This window comes from Pipistrellus kuhlii, unplaced genomic scaffold (genome assembly GCF_014108245.1).
Source record: "Pipistrellus kuhlii isolate mPipKuh1 unplaced genomic scaffold, mPipKuh1.p scaffold_m20_p_11, whole genome shotgun sequence".
Taxonomy (NCBI): domain Eukaryota; kingdom Metazoa; phylum Chordata; class Mammalia; order Chiroptera; family Vespertilionidae; genus Pipistrellus; species Pipistrellus kuhlii.
In genome coordinates, this window is record NW_023425416.1 from 40,067,283 (window position 1) to 40,093,203 (window position 25,921).

The 25,921-nt window shown below is 37.7% G+C and overlaps 1 protein-coding gene across 13 annotated transcripts in view; it reads left to right on the plus strand.

The window, feature by feature from the left end:
- The window catches only part of RBMS3 (RNA binding motif single stranded interacting protein 3), a 615,090-nt gene that overhangs the window by 487,962 nt on the left and 101,207 nt on the right, over positions 1-25,921 (plus strand). For 10 of the 13 annotated variants that reach the window (XM_045579333.1, XM_045579337.1, XM_036431671.2 and 7 more), the window contains 3 exons: positions 2,355-2,401; positions 12,329-12,425; positions 14,822-14,872. In XM_045579333.1, coding sequence (XP_045435289.1) covers positions 2,355-2,401; positions 12,329-12,425; positions 14,822-14,872 — 195 coding nt within the window. The remainder of the gene's footprint in view (positions 1-2,354; positions 2,402-12,328; positions 12,426-14,821; positions 14,873-25,921) is intronic. The other 3 variants (XM_045579338.1, XM_036431675.2, XM_036431676.2) reach the window with 1 other exon arrangement.

Sequence of the window (25,921 nt, forward strand, 5' to 3'; positions counted from 1 at the left end):
ATTGAGTATAAAGCCTATTTTTGTCATTCGGCCCTGGTGTGACCTCTTGGGTAAGTTAGGGGAAAGAAGCTTAGTGCTTTTAAGAGAGAAGTCTCATAAAAAATGGACTGCTTTTACTACTGTCCCCAATAGCATCCAGGACCAAGGAGTTTCAGCTCACCTGGACCTCTCCATTCTGGGAAATCTTCAAGTGGGGACCTTCCTCTTGCCGGTCACAAAGCAGAGGCCCCATCCCTGGAAAGAATTTAGACTTTGGATCTCTATGTGTTTGCACCAGAGGCAAAAAAAAATTAAAAAAAATAAAAAATAAAAAAGGCTACCTTTGTTTCTCCTCTTTTATTCTTATCTCATTTCCTATTCCCGCCTGCTTGTCATATTATCCGTTGTCTATCTAATATTTCTTTAACCTGAGTAAGATACAGTTATCATTAAACATGTGTTTTCAGTGCTCCTCTATTAACTCCTGACTCATTCAATGTTGTTTGCAATCTCCGTTTCAATTTATGCATGCTAGCTGTATGCTAATCCAATTCGTATTTGGCTCTACAGGTTTGTTCCTCATACCAATCTCAGTAATAATTTAAAAATTATTATTTAGGGGAAATAATGCTTATAATCTAAGCTTGACTGCAGCATGTCATACCAGATTTCAGGTCCTACCCTAGAAAGCCAGAGGACTTATGTTTCAGTTATGTGCTAAATCTGAGGAATTCAGCAAGCCTAACAGGAAAACCACTTTCATCCAGCTGGAAGAAACTCAAAAACAAAAGCTCTTTCTTCTTTTCTTTAAAGTTTTAATGATTTTTCTTATTCTCTAAAATAAATAAATAAACAAACAAATAAATAAATAAATAAAGTTCTCAAAGATCATTTACAGTTATAGATTCACAAAAATTACAAAAGAAATGAAAAGGGAGGTTTTGTTTACCCCTCACCTCATTTCACCCAATGGTTATATCTTTGGTAATTATAGGTAACTAACAAAGCCAGGGAATTGACATTGATCTAATTCACTTTTAAATTTCAAAAGAGGAAAAAAAACAACCTAGTAAGTTTTAAATTTCATTCTATATCCTCTTTCTGCTCACACTAAGTGATGCAGTCCTGGGAAACAAAGGGTGGTCTGCCCATAGGACCACAGAGAAAGTTCCCGCTGCACATCTTCAGAGATGATCCTCAGATCTCATTTAATTCCTAGGTCAAGGTTACAGCAGAGCCCATATCTGAAGGCTTTGGTTGGAATCAGGTTCTGTTGTCAAACATGTGACCTTGAGCAAGTCACTTGACCTCTCCAAGTGACTTTGGATCTCTCTGTGTTTGCACCAGCGTTTTCAAATATAATAAAATGGAGAAAATATTCTCCTGCCTACTTACTGGATTTTGTGAGGATCAAGTGTGATGATGTGTAGGAAGAGATGAGGTAAGCTGTGAATCAGCAATCATGAAAGTTTCTATTCTTTTCTCAAAATATTGCCAGTTGCCAAAGCGTAGTTTTCCAGAGGTAGTTTTCTTCTTAGAAACAGAATAAAACCACTTCCTTATTAGCCACCAGGCCAAGAATTTCCATCAGATGCAAATGACTTTCCTTTTCTATCATTCTTAGTAGGACAGGTACTGGACAAGCACTCTATGGCTCATTACTTACATACCCCTGAGGCATAAGATCTATTTTAAAATAAATATTTCTTAACATTTTCTTCTAAAAGGTCTAATGCATTTTTTAAAAATATATTTTATTGATTTTTTTTACAGAGAGGAAGGGAGAGAGAGAGAGCTAGAAACATCGACGAGAGAAACATCAACCAGCTGCCTCTTGCACACCCCCTACCGGGGATGTGCCTGCAACCAATGTATTATACATGCCCTTGACCGGAATCGAACCCGGGACCCTTCAGTCCCCAGACCGATGCTCTACCGCTGAGCCAAACTGGTTTCAGCTAAAAGGTCTAATGCATTTTAAGGAGCTTTTATTTTTTGTTCTGACCTCAGGATTCAGCCTTACTTTTTTTTTTTTTTTTTTGCCATGAGATGTACAATAGGTGGTTTTGACAATAGTGAGGAATTATAAGGATACCAGATTAGACAGCAAATGGTTTATGAAGTACAAATGGAAATCCTTCAAGCTGCATTGTGCCTTGGTTTGTCTGGATGCATAATATAAACTCCCCAACTCACTAGTGGATTCTGGTGTGTGGATAATAAAAATGCTTGTCTTGTCAATGGAGAAATGTGTACGAGAAAATAAACTTAAATCAAGGAAAGTAAAGATAAAAGTCTTTGTGTGGAGTGAAAGTCTGGGCTACCACAATAAAAATGTTAAGATCTGTTTTCTCTCCTCTCCCTCTTCTCTGCAGGCTGGCATGGCTCTGACCTATGACCCCACAGCTGCCATACAAAATGGGTAAGTAATCCACATTTTCTCTACTCTAATTACTAAGATGTCTTTGAGCTCTGAAATCAGCATGGAAGAAAAATGTTCAAATCTGTCTTTTATTTTTAAATCTCTAAACAAAAATGGTAAACCAAACATTTCTCGCCATTGTATTTAAGAGGCTCTCCCATGTCACCCATTCTCATAATGCCTCTGCCCATATTAGATGCTATATGTTCTCTCTGGAACTGTCTTTATTTATTACAAACTGAAAGGGGAAAGAGTGAAGTTTCAGCTCCCAGTCTGAGCAGCCAAAGGTGAACTCGGGGTGGTGCCACTGTCTAGTAGACAAGAAACATTTCTCCCTTCTCCTGCAGGTACCATCTTTGTGCCCTATTGCCTTAGACTGATATATACCTCTTCATCTTCGATCACCTGCTATGTGATATGTCTTTATCTGTGTCTTCTCTTAACAGTATAATGTTGGATTCTTTGAACTATTTCAACAGTTAGTGGCTATTAGATACTTACAATAATGAATATTTCCCTCATGAAACATTTTTTTTTAAATGCTGAAGATACCCATTGATTTCATGTACTCTCTTCTGATACAGAATGTATTCCATCAATCCATCCCTGCCTTCAATATCTTCCTGTGCAATGTACATTGAACATTCTTATCAGCCTACAGATATACTCATATCACTCCCTTCTTTTCACAGGTACACAACTTCAGTCTTCTATACATTCTGTCTTCCTGTATTCTTCTCTAATTAATCCCATTAAATTCTGAAGTCTGGTCTCAAACTTTACTGGAGTTTCCCTTGCTGATGCCCTCAATGATCTCTGAATTTTCCATTTGCAACTGTAACTTTTTTAGCCTTCTATTTGAAATCTTGCCTCAGTTAGCATATTTTTTAAACCACTTATAGCTTCCTAAAATTTTTCTCTTAGATCCTGCAACTCCTTCCTTTGCTGATCCTCTTTGCTCCCCACTCTTACTGATCTTTCAGTATCTTCTTATTCCATCTTTTCTGCTTACTTTCGCTCATCTTTATCATAGCTTAGTCTTTTTTTCACTATCTTCTCTCTGGTGATCTCATCCACTGCTCTTGCTTTTAGGAACTGAAGACTCCCAGGTCTGGTCTTCAATTTCATAACCAGATACACAGCTTTATTACCTGTGTTTCTAACAACTTATTAGGTATAGGTAGTTGATATCTTTATATGTCCCAAATAGGTCATTTACCTTATCAACTCTTCATAATATAAACCAAACTAATGCAAATGAAAAACAAATATCAAATTGTTTTTTAATTCACTCTAAAATCATTTAGACTGATAACTCCAGTTCTCTATTTTTTTCTCTTCTCCAAAATTCTTTATGATCAAATTGGTCATTAAAACTTATTCGATATATCTTTGAAATATAGCTTCAACACTCATCCCATCCCCCTTGCTACTTGTTGAGTTCATTCATTCATCATTCTCTAGCTGTGCTAAACTTTTACCAGTCTCTACCATAACTCTCCAAACCATTTTCACATTGCTTTTGCAGTAATTTTTTAAAAGCAAAATATGACCTTAGGAATCATCTACCTGCTAGATTTAAAGTATTTGGTGGATTTTACTATCTGAGAACAAATTTAGAGCTTCCAAAAGTGGCACAAAAAGAACTACATGATTTGGTTCTGAAACTGAACTGGACCTTCTGTGATTCTCAGAATATCTCACAACTTTACTTTTCTGTGTCGTCTTGTTCATGGAATTCTGTCTGCCTGGGTCTCAGGCATGGTAATCTCTCTCCGTCTCTGTCTCTGTTTCTCTCTGTCTCTCTATCTCTCTGTCCCTCTCTCTCTCCCCCTCCTCTCCCTCTTCCTCTCCCCCCCCCTCTTCTTCTCTCCCTCTCTCCCTCTGTCCCTCTCTCCCTTTCTTTCTCCTTCACTCTCTCCCCCCCCTTTTTCTTTTTTTCTTTTTTCCTTTCTTTCTCTCTCTCTTTGTATACAGCTCTCATTTAAAGAACAACATCACATTATACCTGGAAGAGCTGGTTACATAATTAGTCATAAGAGAAGCAGTATAAAAAGTGGTTAAGAGTATAGACTCCAGAACCAGCCTGCCCAAATATGAATCCAAATGCTGTCACTCACCAGAAGTGGGCAAGTTGTCTTCCTCTTCTGTGAAAGAGGAGACAACAGTAACAGTACCTTTTCCTAAGACTTGTAAGGATTAAAGACATCCTGAATGGTATAATGTAATCATTAGTGAAAATGTGGATGCCACCATTGCACTATATTTGATGTTCCCGTGAAAAGTTTGAGTCTTTTTATCATGCAGCCATTGACCCTGGCATTTATTTCCCTCTGGACTATTAATGAAGGCAGGTCCCATGTCTTATTCATCTTTATAGACTGTTGTTTAATCTAGCCTTGGGCATGCCAACCAGAAATAGAAATGTCACTGATGATATCTGTTTGGCTCCAGCTAGTTGGCATTAGAACCATTTCCCTTCCCGACATCAACCCACTCTGTCCCCATGTAATGCCTTAATCCACATGTGTCAAACACAAGGCCCGAGGGCCAAATCCGTCCCGCCAGGCCTTGCAATGTGGCCTGCACCACGCTGTCATCACTGCACTCCACTGCGTTTCCATCACAATGACAGTTTATGACTGTTCAGTAAACCATTCGGCCCGCGATTTAGGCTGGATTTTAGATTTTGGCCCCTTCTCTGATTGAGTTCGACACCCCTACTGATTCTCCTTAAATACAACCTCTAGTTTCACTCAGAACATACCAACTTCCCATGACTTTCTCATATCCTAGATTAAGAATGAAGTTATGGGAGCCTTAGACTATCCATTGTGACAAGAAGATAAACATGTTATTTAGTAAAATTGAAAAAGAGGACGATAGAGGCTAATTAATATTCATTTCATACTTCATATATCATAGATGATTTTTAAAATGTTTTGCTCATCTTTGGTTTTATTGTCTATTTACAAAATTTCCAAAAAAGAAACTAGTAGAACAATCATTTCTATGCATGTAAGATGTCAAAATAACCACATATATCCTTAATGTACTGTCCCTTGAGTTAACATTAGTGCGCGCCTTTTAGAGGTATAGAATCTGATTTAGATAAGTTAGTTTATTGAGGAATCTAGTATGAATTCAGAATAAAGTATTTTTTTCCCTATTCATATTGCTGTATTCCACCTAGCATTTAAACCTTCCTCACAGAGCAGTAGCCTAACAGAAATAGAAATATTTATTACTGTAGGAATGAAACTGGTCCCATTTTACGTAGAACAAATGGTATTCAACTATAAAGTTGCAGCTCATTCTTACCCAGTTAATATTATTAAACACTTCTTCATGCTGATTCAGTTTAGTTCAACAAACTTTTTTTCTTTAGAATATCTATCTGTTGCTCTTTTAAAAATCATTTTGATGACACATATTTGGATAAAAAAATTTGCATCATATCAAGGACAATGGACATGTAGACAATTATAGTGCAAGATATAATGGAAATGTTATTTGATGGAATCATGGAGTAGTATGAGATATAGATATAGATTAATTTCATATGTATAAAATACTTCTGAAAGGGTCACAGTAAATGATTAGAGCAGTTCTCTGGAGAAAGCCAGTGGAAATAGGAGTGATAGGGACTTAATTTTCACTGTTTGTGTTTTTATATTGTTCTCAAAAAGAAAAATAATTAAGGCTATAAGACCACAAAGAATAGCCATTCTAACAAGGGATTATAAAGCTTCTTCATGAGACATAGCACTGTCTTTTTCTCTTGTAGATGCCCATGTCATAGCTAGAGCACCTATTTGATGACTCCATGGTATCCTGTAGCTATACACTCAGCCATAGGGTTTTCTGAGTATCATAAGCAAATGCATGTCTGGGTTATTGCTAGTAGCTACACAAATTGTCTGAAGAGTTAAATGTTCTGAATTCCCCACATTAATAAGCAATATAAATCTGAAATAAATATTCCCATATTTAGCTTGATATTTTTAGCCAATAAAAAACATACAGTAGTAAATGTGGACCATGGTAAATCTGTGCTATTTACATTTGGGCAACAGAAAATGTCAGTTTTGTCATCTGCTTGGATCTATCCAAAATATTATTTAATATTTTAAAAAAGTTTAGTGTCCCTTCTATCTAAGGCTTTGAGAGTTATAGTGAAGAAGTGTCTGGGTCACAGTGGAAAAGTAAAATTATAGTATGTTTTTTTCAGAGGTGAACGTATGAGAATAATAATAATAAAAAGTCCCTGCTTTTTCAAAGCTATACAGTGTAACTCCATAATTTGTTATTACTGTTGCCCTCTTGCTTTTTTAGCAGTCCCATATCAAATTCTATCACTTTAAAATATGAGTGTGGGTGGTGGGAAATTATCCATCCCTCTTTTCAAAATCTCATCTTCCCAGTGCCTTTTTTATTAGGGCACAGGACGCTGTGTAGAAGGCTCTTGGATCGTCTGTCTTGAATAAAATGCATTCTTGGGAGAGATGTGGGAAATAATGTGTTCTATAGCATTGGTTTGCCGGCTATTTTATATGGGCATTTGATATTAAGTGATGCAGAAACCTTGTCTTATTACACTAGCACAGAAATCAAATGTGAAGGGTACATTGGCATTACAGTAAAAATGACCAATAACTTATTAATCTTATGCTACAGTATTACCCTGAGGACAGTATTCGTGGTTCTGACTAACAGTGTTGCCCGCAGACAGAAAAAGACAAGCTGGTGCTGTTTATTTCAGTGCGCAAATAGGATTTGGTGTGATTTTTCTACTATAAAAGACATTCTACCCTGGAGTTATCGATATATTCATGTTACTTTTATTGTCAGTGCACTGAGATTTCCCCATATTCCTACTGACTGCCAAATCCCCTGAAGATTACTTTTCTGCAGACAGGATAATGTCCTGTTAGTGACCTAGACTTGCGTTTCCTGGACTTGTAGAGGCCCCTTGCCTTCAATGCCAGGGAACCGAGTAACACTTTGCATTCCTTTAAAAATATTCCATTTTTTTAATGAATGCCCCAGCTTAGAGTTCCATAGACAGACAGGTCGCACTTAGTTACCTTCTTTGAGCCAACTTGGCATCTGGTATTTTGTTCATGTGAAACCTCTCTGGAAGTAACTCGTTTTTATACCTAGAGTTTAGGAATAAAAAAAAAGTAGGGTTTCTCAGCCTCAGCACGATTGATGTTGTGATCAGATAAGTGGGAGTGTGGGAGCTGCCCTGTGCCTGGTCAGATGGTTAGCAGCCCTGCAGACCTCTACATATTAGGTAGCAGCCTCCCCCTCCCATCCTAGTTGTGACAACCAAAAATGTCTCCAGACCCTGCCAAGCGTCCCCTGGGGAGCAAAATCACTTCCAAATTGGAACCACTGGGCACAGTATAAAAGGAATGCTTGTCACACACAAAATGCTATGTGAATTGTGGCCAAGAAATATCTCGTAAGAGAGTCAACTGTGTTCCCAGGAAAACAGTTTGTGAAAGAATCCATTCCCAGTATTCTCTGCTACAGCCTTCGCAGAGCAGAGTGCCTATGTAGCAGATACAAAGAGCATAAAGTCACATGGTTAGAATGACCTTCGTTTTGTTGTTATGGCTAACAGGTTCTGTTGGGTTTCTCTTTCCTGTTCCCCAGGAACAGAACAGTTATGCTTGAAGTTTTATTTGGATTTTTTTTCTTATGTGCTGGTTATGGGAAAGTCATTTTAAATCATGACAGGTACATGCCAGAGACCGAGAGAGAAGACTGAGGAGGTTGAGAAACTCATGCTGCCGTTTTCTTTGTGGAGCCTGGTCCTGTGTGTTTTCTTTTAGCTGCCGTATCGCTAAGCCTTCGATGCAGTCACAGCCTCTCCTGTGATGGTGTAGGCAAGGGTTTCTTGTACATTCATCTGGTTTATGTCTGGACTTGGGAAGCACTTCTACCAGAATACCAGGATTAGGGGATCAAGACGGTGTGCTGATTCCTTCTTCCCAGGATATTGTCTGGGAAGATATCCTCTCTGCCTTCAGCAGCAGTATTGGAACTTGTGAGAAAGTATGAAATATCATTCTTGCTGGATGGTAGAGCAGATATCTAGAATAAAAATGCATTCAATTGACCCCCTCCCCACCCAAGGGTTCCCTTTGTTAGTATTGATTTCGTTGGCTGGTTTCTTTATGTGTCTGCCCTCTGTTTTCCCCATAGAATTTCTGTAAACTCTGCCTGTCAATCCAATCCTTATTGCTTTCCCTTTTAATACTCCAGTCAATACGTTTTACAAAATAAACCAGCCACACTAAAATGCGATGCACAGTGTGCTCCATTGGTGTAAAAGGCAGAAACTGTTTTTAATAGAAGTTAATCACCATGTGGGGCGCCTCTCATGTCATTATGAGACCAAAATACATACTTCTGTTCACTGCCTCATAAGTAAGACTTGTTAAAGATAAGAGCTAAAGGAGATTTTTAAAGGCAAACTATGATTTTTGTTGGAAAAGGACTATTTTCCCTAGTTACTAAGACCCAATGCATGCTGAAAGCATGCATTAGTTAAGTCTCCAGGAAGCATTTATAAATATGTGATGATGGTCTCTATCTTCTCAGGGTTCTATTCCTGTTTCCTACAGGTTTAGGAGAAGTCCAAGATCAAGGTCTGGCAGATTTCATTTCTGATGAGGACTCTATTCCTGGCCTTCTCACTGTGCCTTCACGCGGCATTTCCTCCATCTATATTGTGGAGAGAGACAGACAGAGACCAAGGGGGGGATGAGGGAGGGGGGAGAGAGAGAGGGGGGGGGGGAGAGGGAGAGAGAGAGAACAAGAACTCTGTAGTATCTTTTCTTATAAGGACACTAATCCTTTCAGATCAGGACCCCACTCTTGAGCTCATTTAACCTTAATTGCTTCCTCAGAGGCTCCATCTCCAAATATAACCACGCTGGGTGTTAGGATGTCAATATGAATTGTGGAGGGACACTCACATTCAGCCCATAAGATACATCTAATTGGTTTTTAATTACTAGTTCAGATAGTGATAAGAGCAATGAAAAAAATCAGTAAGAGGAAAGGAATAGAGAACAATGGGGACAGAGATGGTGGTTACTACTTTAGCTCAGGCCTCTCTGAAGAAGTGACAGTTGAGTGATACCCATAATGAGTAAGAGGTAAGGGAGACTTAGGGAAGTGAACATTCTAGGTAGAGAGAATTGTAAAGTCAGTGATGATGGGAGTGAGAATGACAGGACCATGAGACAAAAAGGTTTGTACAGTTGGATCCTAATTGGCTAAGGGGAGAGGAGTAAGAGAAAATATTAGAGAGGGAGGTAGATGCATTGTGCTAGTGCAGTGGTCGGCAAACTCATTAGGCAACAGAGCCAAATATCAACAGTAGAATGATTGAAATTTCTTTTGAGAGCCAAATTTTTTAAACTTAAATTTCTTCTAATGCCATTTATTCAAAATAGACTCGCCCAGGCCTTGGTATTTTGTGGAAGAGCCACACTCATGGGGCCAAAGAGCCGCAGGTGGCTTGCCGCAGGTGGCTTGCGAGCCACAGCTTGCCGACCACTGTGCTAGCTAATACTAGGGATTAAATTTTTATTCTCATTGCAATGGAAAGCAATTGGAGGGTTTTAGAATGATTCATGTACAGATAAGATTCGATTTAGATATCTAAATAGAGAAATTATAAGGAATGTTTTAAAGTCTTCCCCATCTTTGTTACACATGGTATATGCTCAATAAAATGTTTTAAACATGGAAGTGTGGATGTTTTCTTACATAGTAATTGACTTCTTTTAAACATCAGATTTATTAGGTGTTATTTACATAGAATATGTATTCATTCTTTGTAGTGTACAATTCAATGAGTTCTGGCAAACACATAGTCATTCATGCACCAAACAACCAAGATATAGAAGAATTACATCACTTCCCCAAACTCCCTCATGTGTCACTGTCGTCAACCCCAGCCTTTGGCATCCACTGATCTATTTTCTGCCTTTACAGTTATGCATTTTCTATAGTATGATAAAAATGGAATTATAAAATATCAAGTCATTTGAGTCTGACTTCTTTCATTTAGCATAATTCACTCAAGATTCATCCTATTAAATGAATCAGTAGCTCTTTACTTTTTATTGCTGAATAGCTGTCCAATATACAGATGTACCAGTTTGTTTATTGTCTCAGTTAAAGGATATTTGGCTTGTTTCCAGCCTTGGGAAAGTATCAGTAAACCTGCTGTAAACATTTGCATTAAGGATTTTGTGCAGACATATGTTTCCATTTATCTTTAGTTAATATCTACCAGTGGGGTTATTGGGTTATATGTGATGTGCATGTTTAACTTATAAGAAACTTCCAACCTGTTTTTCACAATGGCTGTACCATTTCCACCAGCAAGGAATTACACCTTCTCTGATTTTTTGCTACCACTAGCATTGTCATTTTATTAAAAATTATCCATTCTAATCAGTATGTAGTCAATAGGATTTTTTTCAAACTGTACAACTACAAATTTACAGTTTGTAGTTGGTGGGTATGAATAGAAAGGATGTGTAAAGAATAATTGTTAGTTATATTTTAACCAAAATAATATGATGCTATAATCCTTATTGTGAACTAGTAAAGTAAGTTTGACAGTATAGTTCCATAATACTTGCTTGGAGACTTTTATAGACTATATGCTCAAAGAATGTATTCCTTAAATGGTAAACTTGAATTCTAGCTTTTCTATATTCAATGTGAGGTCTTGTGGAATGCATCTTTAGAAAGGTAACTCATGAGATTTTTGTCATGGGGACTCCTGAGGTCTGATGTAGCTTTTTTCCCCAAAAGCCCAATCTCAGTCATGCTTTTTTAAAAATTTTAAAGTAGTAGTTGATAGTAGTTGACTTTTACTAACAGTATGGCAAAGTAAAACACTGATTTCATTATCCCTGATGCTGGTACACATTTTCTCAATATATCTTCCCATCAGTGAAATACTCCATCATAGGCAACCTGGTTTTGTCTATTCTTGGTCTGGCCATGCCAGCATTTCACTTACCAGGGAGAGAAGAAGGAGGAAACATGATTTTAAATCTGGCTGAGGAATTTGAGCATTGGGTACCTTGTGGACTCTAGGGCGACATTTGAGCAAAGTTGGGTATGTCACTGATCTCAGATCTAGAATCTGTTCTTCAGTAGATCCCTGGAAGGATAATCTTCCTCTGATCTGTGAAATCCTGATTTGCTAATATCATTCATTCTACATTGTTCAATGAAGGGGCATCAAGGACTATAAAAAGCAATGCTTTTTACAGAGTCTACAGGAGTATATCACATACATCCAGAATCTCCACCAACACCATGACTGAATCTCTACCTAGACACAAATTGTCCACTTCTCTTCTCACAGAGAAAGTATTTAGCTTAGTTTTTTGCATGAGGATATGATCACATACCTCACACAACTTATCCAAAACTCTTGGAGCTGATTCTGTTTCTTTAGTGAAAAGGTATAGATGCAATTTGTGTTTAAGGAATACTAGCCTCCTTTAGAAAGCTTGGTACTATCATTTTGCCTTTCTTTCCAAAGAGCTTTAAAATGGCATTGCCTTTCCAAAACAAAACAGTGCCTAATGCTTTTCCCCCCCTGTTGGTTAAAACACAGTCACACTTGCCTGGCATAAGAGATTGTGTGTGGCCGATTTTATGAGATGACTCCAAGTTGTCCTGTCTGTTCAGAAGGACTTAACTTCTCTTAGTGGAGTCCAATACAACAAACCTCCTGGATGCTCCTGTTCAGAGTTGGTGGGCAAACGTGAGGGTGGAAATCTCTGTCTTCCCCAGAAGTGCTTGGTAGCATTTGCTGAGCAGCCAGGCATTCGGCAGCTGTATGAATCTTCTTCTTTTGTTGTTGTTTTCTGTTTGCAGATTTTATTCTTCACCGTACAGTATTGCAACCAACCGCATGATTCCACAGACATCTATCACGCCATTCATTGCTGCTTCCCCTGTCTCCACATACCAGGTATGTCCGATTCCCCCGCCCCTCAGGAGAGATCTCTCTTGACAGTAGTAATTGCCATAGAGGCCAAGACACAGTAGAGCTTTTAAAGATTGCCCTTGCACACTTGACTCATGTCCTGACGTGGTAGTACTCAAGTCACCAATTAGTCTACCCTTTTGAGGGCTTGTTCGCATCTATTTCACTGAATGATGAAACCCACCTTGCTTTTCATTCTTCTGAGAAAACACCTGCTGAGTTTTCATGATTATGCTACTGCCCAGACAACTTTAGTACCGCTGTCTTTCTCACCACTGAGAAATGATTTTGTTTGCTGTCTGTTGTTTTGGTTGTCACGCTTCCTAGAGTGTTTTTTTCTGAGAGCACATTTCTCGCATCCCCTGCCCTCCTCCGGCACGTTTTACCATTGTCATCTCACTTTGTCACAGTTGTCCTGTGCATCCATGTAAAACTACATGGACTGATGTTCAGTCATTTCCCCCAGGAAATAGAAAAGATGATCAAAGTGGTAAAGAGTGATTCCTCCTGTCTGTTCTGACTTCATTCTCAGTTCCTAAAGAGCCAAAGGGGACCTCAGGGGTTTCACATAAACACAAGAAAACCCAAGAACCAGTGTGTGTCCTAAACCAGATGTTGTAGCCAGTTAACTCTGTGTACACAGGTGGATTGAAATAGTCATACTTCTCCCTTAAAAATGACTTCTTATCTTACTTCTTTTGAGTTATTCACGATGTGATATCACTCTCTGCTTCTCTTTCCCTCATAGTGTTCCTCAGACAATTCTTCTGATTCTAAGAAGAAATCGCTGTCCATGTTACATAGTTTCTAGTGTCATTTTTTTCTAAACTCTGGAGAAAGAGAAAAGAACAAGAGTGAGAGCGAGAGAGAGAAAAAGAGAGAGAAAGAGAGAGAGCGAGAGAGAGAGCGAGAGAGAGAGAGAGAGAGAGAGAGAGAGAGAGAGAGAGCGAGCGCGAGCGCACGCGAGAGCAAGAGCACGCACACCATGTGTTTCTCTATATTGTGCAGATGGTGGGGATGGGGGTAGGGGCTTTATAATGGGTAACACTCTGATGCTGCTGACTGCTACTAATTCAGTTAAGCGTCACCTTATTCAGCCACTACATACTTCATCTCGGGATGCCCCAGCTGTCAGAGCATCAAACTTGAGACTATTCACATTTTTTCTGAGCGGATCACCCCTGAAGCAGTTCATTTTCATTCATTTCCTGCACGTAGATTCTTCATACATGTTGGTGGGCGAACAGAATAGACTTTTGTGTGGATTGCATCCGCGGGTCTCTGAATGACTGATTTCCTAATTGCCTTTCCCTGGGACCCCTGATGAAACTCTGTGCAGGTGCTGTTCCCTTTTTTGTTCCTCACACAGGCCTGCCTGGTTGTAATATGTATTTGGGGCTTTTTTTTCTTTAACCTCCCCCCCTACCCCCTTAATCTTGGCCTCTGTTTCAGCCAAGACCACCCATTGAGCCCCAGTATGGAGCACTTTGGTGACATGAATAAAACATCCACAGAAAAGTGACTTTACTTGGGAGGGCTCCTAAGTGGAATTTAACCCCAGCTCTCTTTTCTCATAAAAGGAATTAGAGAAATTTCCTATGTTGTTGATTCTTGCCTTTCAACACTTTGTCCTTTTTTTTTTTAAGTCTAAATGGCATTGGCAATTTTGCTTGTATGAATATACTGAAAACAAAATCTTTAAGGTTCTTTATGTGACAAACAGCTCTTCAAGTTGACGTTCGCATTTGGCTGACAAGGCCCATTTCAGAACAGTTGGCTCAAATACTCATTTTTATTTACACACCAGTTACTATGAAAGAAAAAAAATTACAAACTTACTTAACTTGGGTTTATCCCAGAGCATTTTCCCCAATTTTCGGTTTATCTATTTACCTCTTACCCCAACTTTTACCACTTGGACTTATTTCTAAGATGAGAATCACTTGAGAATTTGAAGTTCAAACAAATGACAGAAGGAAAAAAAAAAAAAAAAAAAAGGAAGTCTTAGCATAAACACTTGTTTCTTAGTATTTGCCTTGGTATCCCTGGGAGTTGACCTCTAAATAGGAGGTGCCGGAGGCTGCCTGATACTTTAGTCTCTAACACCATCCTCAAAATATGCTCCAGGTCCCAGCCTGGTCCATATGGGCTCTGCAGCCAGCTCCAATGAAGCAGGAATTTTCTTTACATTTTATCATGTATATCAGGGACCAAAGGAATCAGGTCCAAGAATGTGCTTTCTGTCCTTAGTTTTGAGCACTAATTAGCTGTAAAAATCAGATGGACTCCACTTTTTTATGATCTAGTGCGACTCCAGTGAACGCAAGAACCAAGTTCTCTCTGTGATTGCTTTGTGCTAATAAATGCTGTTTGATGCATAGGTCCAGAGTACTTCATGGATGCCTCATCCGCCATACGTTATGCAACCAACAGTAAGTGTTCTCAGTCACCTGAGGCTAAATATTTTTATTATCCAAGTGTAAGCTTTTGTAATGCATACAAGCTTTGGGGTAAAGCTTTTGTTATATTTTATACCTCTTTCAGGCAGCCATATTTTCCAGATAAAAGCTGTTCCTGAAATTCTACAAAAGCATATACAATAGCTAGAGATAGATAGAGATAGAGATAGAGATAGAGATAGAGATAGAGATAGAGATAGAGAGAGATAAACTTGCTTGAAGGAAGTATCAGTCATAATAGTCTCAAAAACTGATGTTTACGGTCTTTTGCACAAGTACTTAACTCTGCTGTTATAGACAACACATACCTGAATATGTGTGTCTGTATTTCAATAAAACTCTATAAAAAAATTGATGTCTACTATTTGTTATGAATAGCCAATTTCTACTTCATGCAGGAACTCTGAGCTCTAAACAAGTAAATCCATTATTGGAGAAAAGCCTGTTTTTCTTCTCCTCCTTCTGTAATGCTTTGTTTTCTGCAAATGCAATTTGGTGTGCTTTGGAGTGAGTTTCAGTATCACGGCCAAGTGTTAACTCAAAGCAATATATTTAACATAGGAAGTTAGTTATCTATTAATATATGGAAATATATAGATAGCAATGTTGCTAGGTAATTTTTACGTTAACTAACTAGAAGCCTTCTCTTCTTCTTTTGTGGGAAGAATCTTCCAAAAATATTCAAACTCTATTTTCTACTTGCTAGAAATTTCCATTTTGTGGAACAATACTACATCAGTCCCAAAAATATTACATATTCCATTAGAATCTATTAAACTGAAGGCTAATGTTTTCATTTGTCTTTGTCTAGTTCTTCCCTGTTTTCTAGCTCTATAGAAGTGCAAGATAGATTTTCATAGCAATACACTCATGAGAAGATGAGGTAGGGGAGGAGCCTGAGACTGAGAGCTGTGTGGCATGGTCTCTGGCATACTCTTCTGGGTATGCCCACATTTATGCCTTTGTTTCCTTGCCTGTCACTGTACTTGGCAAGGATGTGGGAAAGAATAAAATAAGAGCACATGTGAAAAAAAAATGTTTAAGTATGACATAGTATACATTAGTATTACCATTATCCTTATGATTATTAGATCTATATGTTGTACAACGAAGAAGCAATGCTATTTTTAACTCTTTTAAAAATTGAATATGACTAAGGTAGCACATATTAAGGGCCAGGAAGCTAAATGCACAGGCATCCATTTCCTGGACTCAAAGAATCACAGCACCTGGTTTTCATACTTGAACTTCCTCCACTTTTTAAAACTAAGAACATTCCATGATGCTCCTAATGTTTTGATAGTTTGGTTTTTTTTTTAATTTTTATTTAAAGATAAAATATATGTAGCCTACAACAGCAGAACTTTTAGATCATATTTTGCAAATCCTTCTCTTTGCTCTGATTTCCACACCTTGAGGGCTTCCTGAGTTCATCTGGCCTAAGTTCTATAAATCATACCAACATACAATGAATCCAAGTTACACTTTTCTGTCCAAGTCATGAGGTAGAATTCAATATATGCTGCCAAACCAATGTATAGCACAGACTGAGCCAACACAGGAAAAGAGAAGATGTCCTGCCAAGTTCCAAAGAGTAGACTTTTGAGAAGGAAACAACTACCTTCTAAAAAAAAAATATAGTGTGTTCATCTATAGAGCACTAATGCTAGCTTAGTCCTCACACCGAGGTTAAGTATCATCTCATTGTGGCCAAGAGGAATGCACATCTGGCAAGAAAATCTGAATATTTTGCCAGATGTCAAAGTATGTGAGACTTTACAGTATTTCTAGAGCTGTGAGGAGAAGAGAAGATGTTTGTATGTGTCTATTCCAAGTATCACTCAGGATTTTAGAAATTTTTCATTATCATCTCCTCACCCCAGCACAGCTCCAGCCGCCTTTTTGAATGCATTATTTCTTATACATTTTACTCTTGCAATTAGGGTGTGTGTGTGTGTGTGTGTGTGTGTGTGTGTGTGTGTGTTCGTTCATGTTCGTTCATTCACCCCCTTGAATCTGTCTTACTATGGATCAGTGATATCTTATCACTCCCCATGACCAGACTGTGCATCATGTTTGAGCTTAGGTCGTACTTGGTTTTAAATGTAATGTCTGTGGCTGGGGCAGATTCCTAGAAAAAGGAGTGGCTGGGCCACCCACGACTTTGTTGTCTTTAACATGGAAAAATGGACTGAAAATTGTCATGGAAACACAGAGTTTATACCACAATATTTGCCCAGCAACAGTCTTCCTGGTTGTCTAGTTTGTATAAATCATCCAACTGGTCTAGCTTCATCATCAAAGTGAGTGTTAAGTTAATCACTCTATGATACCAAAGCACAAAAGTGCTTAAGCAACCTAAGGCAATGAAACAAAACACCTGAATCTAACAATCTATTTTTTTTATTTGAATAGACAGCACATTATGCCTTAGATTAGCCCAATTAAACAAAATGAGTATGTTTAGAAATAAAATGAAGAATAAATGATGATCACCTATTTCTACCACATTCATACTAGGTATTTATTAATGAGTTTGGTGGAAACAACCACTGTGGTTATACAGAAGACAGATTGTTTAGATTGGAACTTCATTAACTTATTGAACCATTCAACACCTGACACTTAAAAAAAAAAAAAAAAAAAAGGCCCTGGCCCTAGCTGGTTTAGCTCAGTGGACAGAGTGTCGGCCTGTTGACTGAAGGGTCCTGGGTTTGATTCTGGTCAAGGGCACATGCCTGGGTTGCGGGCTCAATCCCCATAAGGGTGTGCAGGAGAAAGTCAATCAATGGTTCTCTCTCATCATTGATGTCTTTATCTCTTTCTTTCTCTCCCTTTCTCTCTAAAATCAATAAAAATAAAATAAAAAAGGCCCATTAAGCCCTGGCCAGTTTCTTAGTAGTTAGAGCATCAGTCCTTGGACCAAAGGTCTTGGATTCAATTCCAAATCAAGAGCGGTTGCAGGTCCAATCCCCACCCCAGTTGGGTGTGTGCAACCAGTCAATGTATCTCTCTTGCATTGATGTTTCTCTCTCCTTCCCTTCCTTCCACTCCCTCTTCCTAAAGATCAATGGAAAATACATATCCTCAGGTAATGATTTTTTTTTTTTTTCCAAAAAGGCCCATTGAGTACCTCTTGGAATCTACCAATAAATTCAAAGGATCAATATCAACAGCTCTCAAATATGTTGCCCTCATTCAGATTCACTTCTAGCTTTTCTGTTCTCTTGCATTTTCTCTTCCACCATTTTGAGAAAATCTCATGTGTAAGCTCTAAGTGTTACATGCATATTTTCCCACCATCACTAAGAATGTGACTTCCTCATTGGAGCCCGGAGTCTTGCATGTTCTTGTTTAGTCTGGACTCCAGGGACTCTGAGATCTTAACTGGGTTTCTGTGTTGCGGAAAGTTTTAAAGCAGAGCACTGTGCCTCTGGTCTTTGTCAGGGCCAAAAAGGAGTAGAAATATAATGATGTGAAGAAGGAGATGGGTAGGTAGTACAGGGATGGGAGGAGAATAGAAAGCGTAGCATAGAACTGAAGCTTGCCATTTACGTTTCCTTCTTTGGAGATTGAATTTTCTAAGTTACATGCGATGTTCTTTTAGAAATAAGATGCTGAGAGGTTTTTTACGTTTGTGAAAGAGGGGATGTCTCCCTGCCTGCATTACAACTATCACACTGTGTTGGTGCAAGAAAACAAGTTCTCTGTCAGTTACCGGCCTCTGATCAGGTCCCGTGGAAAGATGTCAGACCCCACTTAGGGCAGCAAGAGTGTTTCTGTTTGCACTTTGTTGAATTTCACCTGAGCAGACACTGAGGAGAGACCACTGTTAGAGGCAATTAGGAATTTGCTTTTTGCTGCGAGGAACTAAAAATGCTGACTTTGTCAATGCCATCAGCTATTTGTCCCTGCTTCTCCGAGCAGGATTCTGTACGATACCCTTACACTGACAGAATTTTAATAGATGATGGATTGCACCCAGTATCTGCTCTGCATAGCAGCATGCCACGGTGGAATCTCAGACGGATTCACAATTGAAATTCCTGTGTTGCAATACGTCGGATATTTTGTCAAAGCTGTGCTGACAAGGAGAAAAGATGAGAGTTCCCAAGAAGGAGCATGGTTTCATCTTTTAAAATTTTATTTAGGTTCACATGAGTCATAAATCTTCTGTTCTTCACCTGGGCAGCGTTACTTCATCTGAAGGAGAAAGGTCAGCTTTCACTGTGACTCAATTTCAAATTGGTTATCTCATTACAGCATTGTAAAAAATTCTGGATGCCCTCATTGAATCATGGCATGATTTGTTGCTCTGCATGGCTAAATAATGATTTTTAATAAAGCATAAGTTTACAGCGAAAGAGTAAATACAAACCACAACAAGGCTGTGCAAGGAAGCTCCAGAATACTTTATTTTTGGTCATTTTTCCCCTGAAAACTAGTAAGACCTGAGGCCTAATTTTAGAGGTTATGTCCCCCAAATTGGCAGGTGTATGTTCTGTAAAAGCCCATCACCAAAGTTGGAAAGGAATATTTAAATCCTTAGAATTCTGTTCAGAAAGCAAGGTTTTTGATTCTATCCTTTTACAGCAACACCTGAGCTGAGCAAAAATCCTAACCCTCTTAGTGTCATTATCAAAATCAATGCTTTTGCTATCTAAGTAGTTAACCAGGTAAACATATGACTATCCAGGTTGTGTTTTTTTTGTTTTGTTTTGGTTTTCTTTAGTATACTTTATTGATTTATTTACAGAGAGAGAGGAAGGAAGAGAGAGAGAGAGAGAGAGTTAGAAATATCGATGAAAGAGAAACATCAATCAGCTACCTCCTGCACACCCCCTACTGGGAATGTGCCTGCAACCAAGGTACAAGCTCTTGACTGGAATCAAACCTGGGACCCTTGAATCTGCAGGCCGACACTCTATCCAATGAGCCAAACCAGTTATGGCAAGGTTGTGGGTTTTTTTGTTTGTTTGTTTGTTTGTTTTTTTAAGTACATAGCAAAAACAGAACAATAGCAACTCTAACCCATATGTACCATCTTAACAGAAGATAACTCAAATGAGTGAGAATAAACTTGGGTGGAGCAGCTTATTTTGAGTATCGCCTCTTTTTAAGGTTGGGTAAAGCGAATTTGAACAAATCATTTTCACAGAAAGTCTCTTGGACATCTTAACTACTGTAAACAAACAAACAAAAACAAGAGTGCTGGCTGTACCATTGTTGTATGTGGCTTCCAAATTCTGCAACAAGTTTTCAAAAATAATCTAAAGTAACTTTAGAAAAAAATACTTTAAACAATGAAGTTCAAGGTTCATCCTTCAAAAGGGCATAGAGCATAAAAGACTTTCCATTCATCAGTGGTATCCTCCAGAAGTAAACTTGGCAACACATCTGTATATCACCATCCAGTTTTTGTAAGGATATGAAAGGATATGTTTACATCTGATATATACAAATCAATCTATAGATATTGTATTCCAATGTAATACAATGTCCTGAATGCCATTACATGATTTACATATAGGCCTATGTAATTTTTTAAAAATTTCATACTATGCAATTATATAAATGCACCAAAAGGTATTTAATCAATTTCCTAGTCATAGTCATTAAGTTGCTTCTAGTAATTGCTCAATAAACTCAAGATTAATATGGAGCATTTATGAGAAAATATAGGATAAACTGATAGAATAAAACGTATGAGTGGTTTAAATTTGTTATACTTTATTGTCAGCTTGCACTAGGAGTGAGAGTTTTTGCTTCTCTGTGACCTCAATTAACACTGTAATCTCAAGTTTCAAATACCTGGTGAATGTGATACATAGTGAATGGTATCATATGAATGTTGGTTAGACACTATAAGATTAAAAACAGATTATTTTTATTTCTCTGAGTCCTAGAAGACTTAAGTTGCTTTTTACATGTCTATTGACTGATTTTTCTTTCTTTTTCTTTGAGCTCCAAGTTCCTTTACTTTGCTCGTTTATCATTTAGGATATTGAGCTCTTCTTATTTTTAAAAAGATCTTATTACAATTAGTAAGTTAACATTGTCATGGACTATCTAGTTATTTTCTTAGTTTGCTTTAAATTTAATTTTATAGTGTTCATCATACAGAACTTTAATATTTAGAATATAACTTAGTATTTACCAGTTTTTCCCTTTAGAGCAAGGTCAAGAACCCTTTTCTGTAAGGAGCCAAATCACAAATATTTTTAGTTTTGTGACCCATATGGTCTCTCTGTCACACCTAGGCATTTTTGTGGCTGTAGTGTGAAAGCAGCAATAGATAATGCATAAATGAATAGGCATGGCTGAGTTCCATAAAACTTTATTTACAGAAACAGATGAGGGCCACATTTGGCTCCTAAGCTGTATTTTGCCAGTCCCTATTTTAGAACATCTGGGCTCCATGCAAAATATCTTATTAACTACAATGATTTAAAACACCATATGGTTTTGTTTGTTTGGTGGTTTTTATTGTTGCTTTTCTGTTTTAAGTTCAGTAAAGTTTTAAAACGAGATATAATTGACAAACAACAATGCATCATATGTTTTATTATTGTGTTCATAGTATATTTTATTTTAAATTTTTGTTTCTCTTGGAGTTTATTTGTAATATGGGATGAGAGTATGATCCAATTCTCCTCCCCAAATGGGTAATGGATTATCATAAACAACTTGTACCATATACATCATCTATATTTTTCCACTGACATAAAATTTTATGCCAATTTTTTCATAGAATAAATCTCTTTTATCTTTGGTTGTATTTTTTTTTTACTGTATTCTATTATGTTAATCTATTTTTGATCATTACTCTGCTATTGTAATACCATATGTGTGGACAGGACTTGTCCCAATATTGTTATTTTCTTATTTCTCAGTAATTTTCTAGCTATGTTTTCTTTCTCATTAATTCTTCTACCTATTTCAAATTTCCAGAATAACTTTAGTAGTAGTTGTGAAGTTAAAAAAAATTCCACTAAAATTTTTATTGAGATCACTTTGAATTTATATATTAACTTAAGGTAAACTTAAGAATGTGACATATTTACAGCATTCAATTTTCCTAAGAGAAAATGTCTTTGCATTTACTCATGATTTTTCTAACTTTATTGAGGCATAATTAACAAATAAAAGTGTCAGGTACTTAAGAGTACATCATTGTGATTGGATACATTATGAAAGCATTCCCACCATGTACCGTAGGTAATTAGTACATCTATCATTTCATTTATTTTGTTTCTGTGTTTGTATGTATGTGTGAGTGGGAGAGAGAAAGTCCATTAAGTTCTACACTCTTAGCAAATTTCAAATATATAATACAGTGTTTACAACTAAAGTCACCATAATTTACATTAGATGCTCAGATCTTATTAATCTTACTAGAGGCCTGGTGCATAAAATTCGTGCATGGGGGCAGGGGGAGGTTGTCCCTCAGCCCAGCCTGCACCCTCTCTAATCTGGGAGCCCTGGAGGGATATCCAACTGCCCATTTAGGCCCAATCACTGGGATCAGGCCTAAACAGTCAGTTGGACATCCCTTTCACAATCCAGGACTGCTGGATCCCAGCTGCTCGCCTGCCTGCCTTCCTGATTGCCCCTAACCGCTCTGCCTGCCAGCCTGATCACCCCCTAACCACTCCCATGCCAGCCTGATTGATATCTAACTGCTCCCCTTCCAGCTATTTGCCCCCAACTTTCCTCCTCAGCTGGCCTGGTCACCTCTAACTGCCCTCCCCTGCAGGGTTGATTGCCTCCAACTGCCCTCCCTTGCAGGCCTGATGCCTCCCAACTGCCCTCCCATACTTGCCTGATCACCCACAACTGCCCTCCCTTGCAGGCCTGATCCATCCCAATTGCCTTCCCCTGCTGGCCATCTTTTGATGGCCATCTTGTGTCCACATAGGGACAGGATCTTTGACCACATGGGGACAGCCATCTTGTGTGTTGCAGTGATGGCCAATCTGCATATTATTCTTTATTAGATAGGCTAGAGACCTGGTGCATGGGTGGGGGCCAGCTGGTTTGGCCTGAAGGATGACTAGGGTCATGGTGGGGGTTCCCTTGGGGCATGGGTCAGCCTGAGCAAGGGGCCTGTAGTGGTTTGCAGGCCGGCCATGCCCCCCAGCAACCCAAGCGGAGGCCCTGGTATCTGGGATATATTTACTTTATACAATTGAAACTTTGTAGCCTGGAGCAGAGCCAAGCCTCCTGCTCACCCCTGGTGGCAGCCATTTCTGTTTGAATTTGTTTACCTTCTATAATTGAAACTTTGTAGTCTTGAGTGGAAGCCTAGGCCCATAAGGGCAGGGGGAAACCTTGGCTTCCTCCATTGCCAGGGAAATGCCTCCCTCCTGCTCTCTGTGGCTGTAGTCATCTGGGTTGGGTTCATTTGCATACTCACTATGATTAGCATGTGGGCGTGGCTTGTGGAGCAGAGTGATGGTTAATTTGCATATTAGTCTTTTATTAGGTAGGATAGCTGAAAATTGGTATTCTTTTACCAACTTCTTCCTATTTCTCCTGCCCAGTCCCCAACACCTGGCAAACACTTTTCTACTCTCTGTTTCCATGAGTTTGAATTTAAAATGAATGTATTCATTCATTTTAGTTTCTACATATAAGTGATACCATGCAGTATTTTTCTTTCTCTGCCAAACTTATTTCACTCAGCATAATGCCTTTAAAGTCCATCCATGTCATCCCAAATGGCAGGATTTTCCTCTTTCTTCTGGCTGAATAATAGATTCATAACATTTATATATATATATATATATATATATATGTGTGTGTGTGTGTGTGTGTGTGTGTGTGTGTGTGTGTATGTATGTGTGTGTGTGTGTGTGTGTGTGTATATATATATATATATATATATATATATATATATATATATATATATATCACTTTGGAATCCTGTCTTCATATCCTTGTATATAAACCCAGAAGTGGGATCCTGGATCATAGGGTGGTTATATTTTTAATTTTGGGGGGAACCTTCACACTGTTTTCCCCAGTGGCGGCATCAGTTTATATTCCCACCAACACTACACAAGGGTTTTCTTTCTCCACACTCTTGTCAATACTTGTAATCTCTTGACTTTTTGATAATAGCCATTCTCCTGGTGTGATGTGATATCTCATTGCAGTTTTGACTTGCATTTATACCACTGAGTCATGATGTTGAGCACCTTTTCATGTACCTATTAACCATTTTTATGTCTTTGGAAAAATGCCTATTTAATTTCTCTGACCATTTTAAAAATCAAATTGGGTTTTGTTTTTTTGTTGTTTTTGTTTGTTTGTTTTGTTTGTTTTGCTATTAAGTGGTATGACTTCTTTATATACTTTGGATATTAACCCCTTATAAAATATATAATTTGAAAATATTTTCTCTCACTTAATAGTTGTCTTTTCATTTTGTTGATAGTTTCCTTTGCTAGGCAGAGGCTTCTTAGTTTGGTGTAGTCCCATTTGTTTATTATGGTTCTGTTTTAATTGTTGTTGTTGTTTGTTTGTTTTTTCTGGAGTTTTTTTGGGGGTGTCAAATCAAAAATAAATCATTGCCAAGACCAATGTCAGATTTACTCCTTATGTTTTCTTCTAAGAGTTTTCCAGTTGCAGGGCTAATGTTTAAGTCTTTAATTCATTTTGAGTAAAATATAGATATTTAGTTTAGTAAAATATAGATATTTATATATTGAGTAAAATATAGAGATTCAGTTTAGTAAAATATAGAGATTCAGTTTCATTCTTTTCATGTGATTATCTAGTTTCCCTAACTATTTATTGAATATTCTTAGCTCCTTTGTTTTAAATTAATTGATCATGTATTTGTGAATTAATTTCCTGGCCTCTTTATTCTTTTTCATTCATTTGTATGTCTGCTTTTATGCCAATGCCATATTATTTTGATTACTATAGCATTGTATTATAGTTTGAAATCAGGAAGTATATGGCTCCAACTATGTTCTTTTTCTATTTAGGGATTTTTTTGGCTCCATACAAATTTTAGTATTGCTTGTTCTATTTCTGTGAAAAGTGCCATAGAAGTGTTGATAGGGATTACATTAAATACATGGATTCCTTTGGGTAGTATGGTTATTTTAACCATATTAATTTCTTCCAATCCATGAGCACAGGAGAGGTTCCTCTTTATTTGTGCCTTCCTCAATATTTTTATCCTTGTGTGTGTGTGTGTGTGTGTGTGTGTGTGTGTATATATATATATATATATATATATATATATATATATATAATAAAACTACAAGCAGTTTTGTTTTCTTATTTTCTATTTCTGATAGTTAATATGACACAGTATATGTAAACATAATTAAAGTTTGTATATGGAGTCTGTATCCTGCAACTTGGTTGAATTTTTTATTCTATCATTTTTTGTGTGGACTCTAGGGTTCTCTATGTATATTCTAGAGGCCCAATGAGTAAAGATTCGTGCAAGTATAGGCCTTCCTTCCCCTGGCTGCTGGCACCACTTCTTAGCTTCACTCACACTAGAGCCACCTTCCTGCCTATTGCCTTGTCGTGTAAATTTGCATATACCCTTCTTATTGGCTGTGGTGCCACCATCTTTGACACGGAGTTACAGTCAGTTTTCATATTCTGTCTTTATTAGATAGGATCATGTCATCTATAAAATGTGACAGTTTTCTTTCTTCCTTTTCATTTTAGATGTATTTTATTTTTATTTTTTGCCTAGTAGCTCTGGCTAGGATTTCCAGTACCCTGTTGAATAAAGGTGACAAGAGTAAGCATTCTTAGCAGTTCATTTTAGGAAAATGAGAAGGTTGAGTTCAGTGAAAAACAATTAAGTTATAAAAATATTCTTAAGCATCAAATATATACAGAAGATTCTTTTACTCGTAGAAAATGTGGGAGGGAAAGAAAGAAATAATGACCTGGGAAAACATACAAAGTAATTGTGGAGATAATTTTTATTTGCTTAGGGTGATAATACCTAAAAATTTACATCAGCAAATATGTCAGATGGTTAGC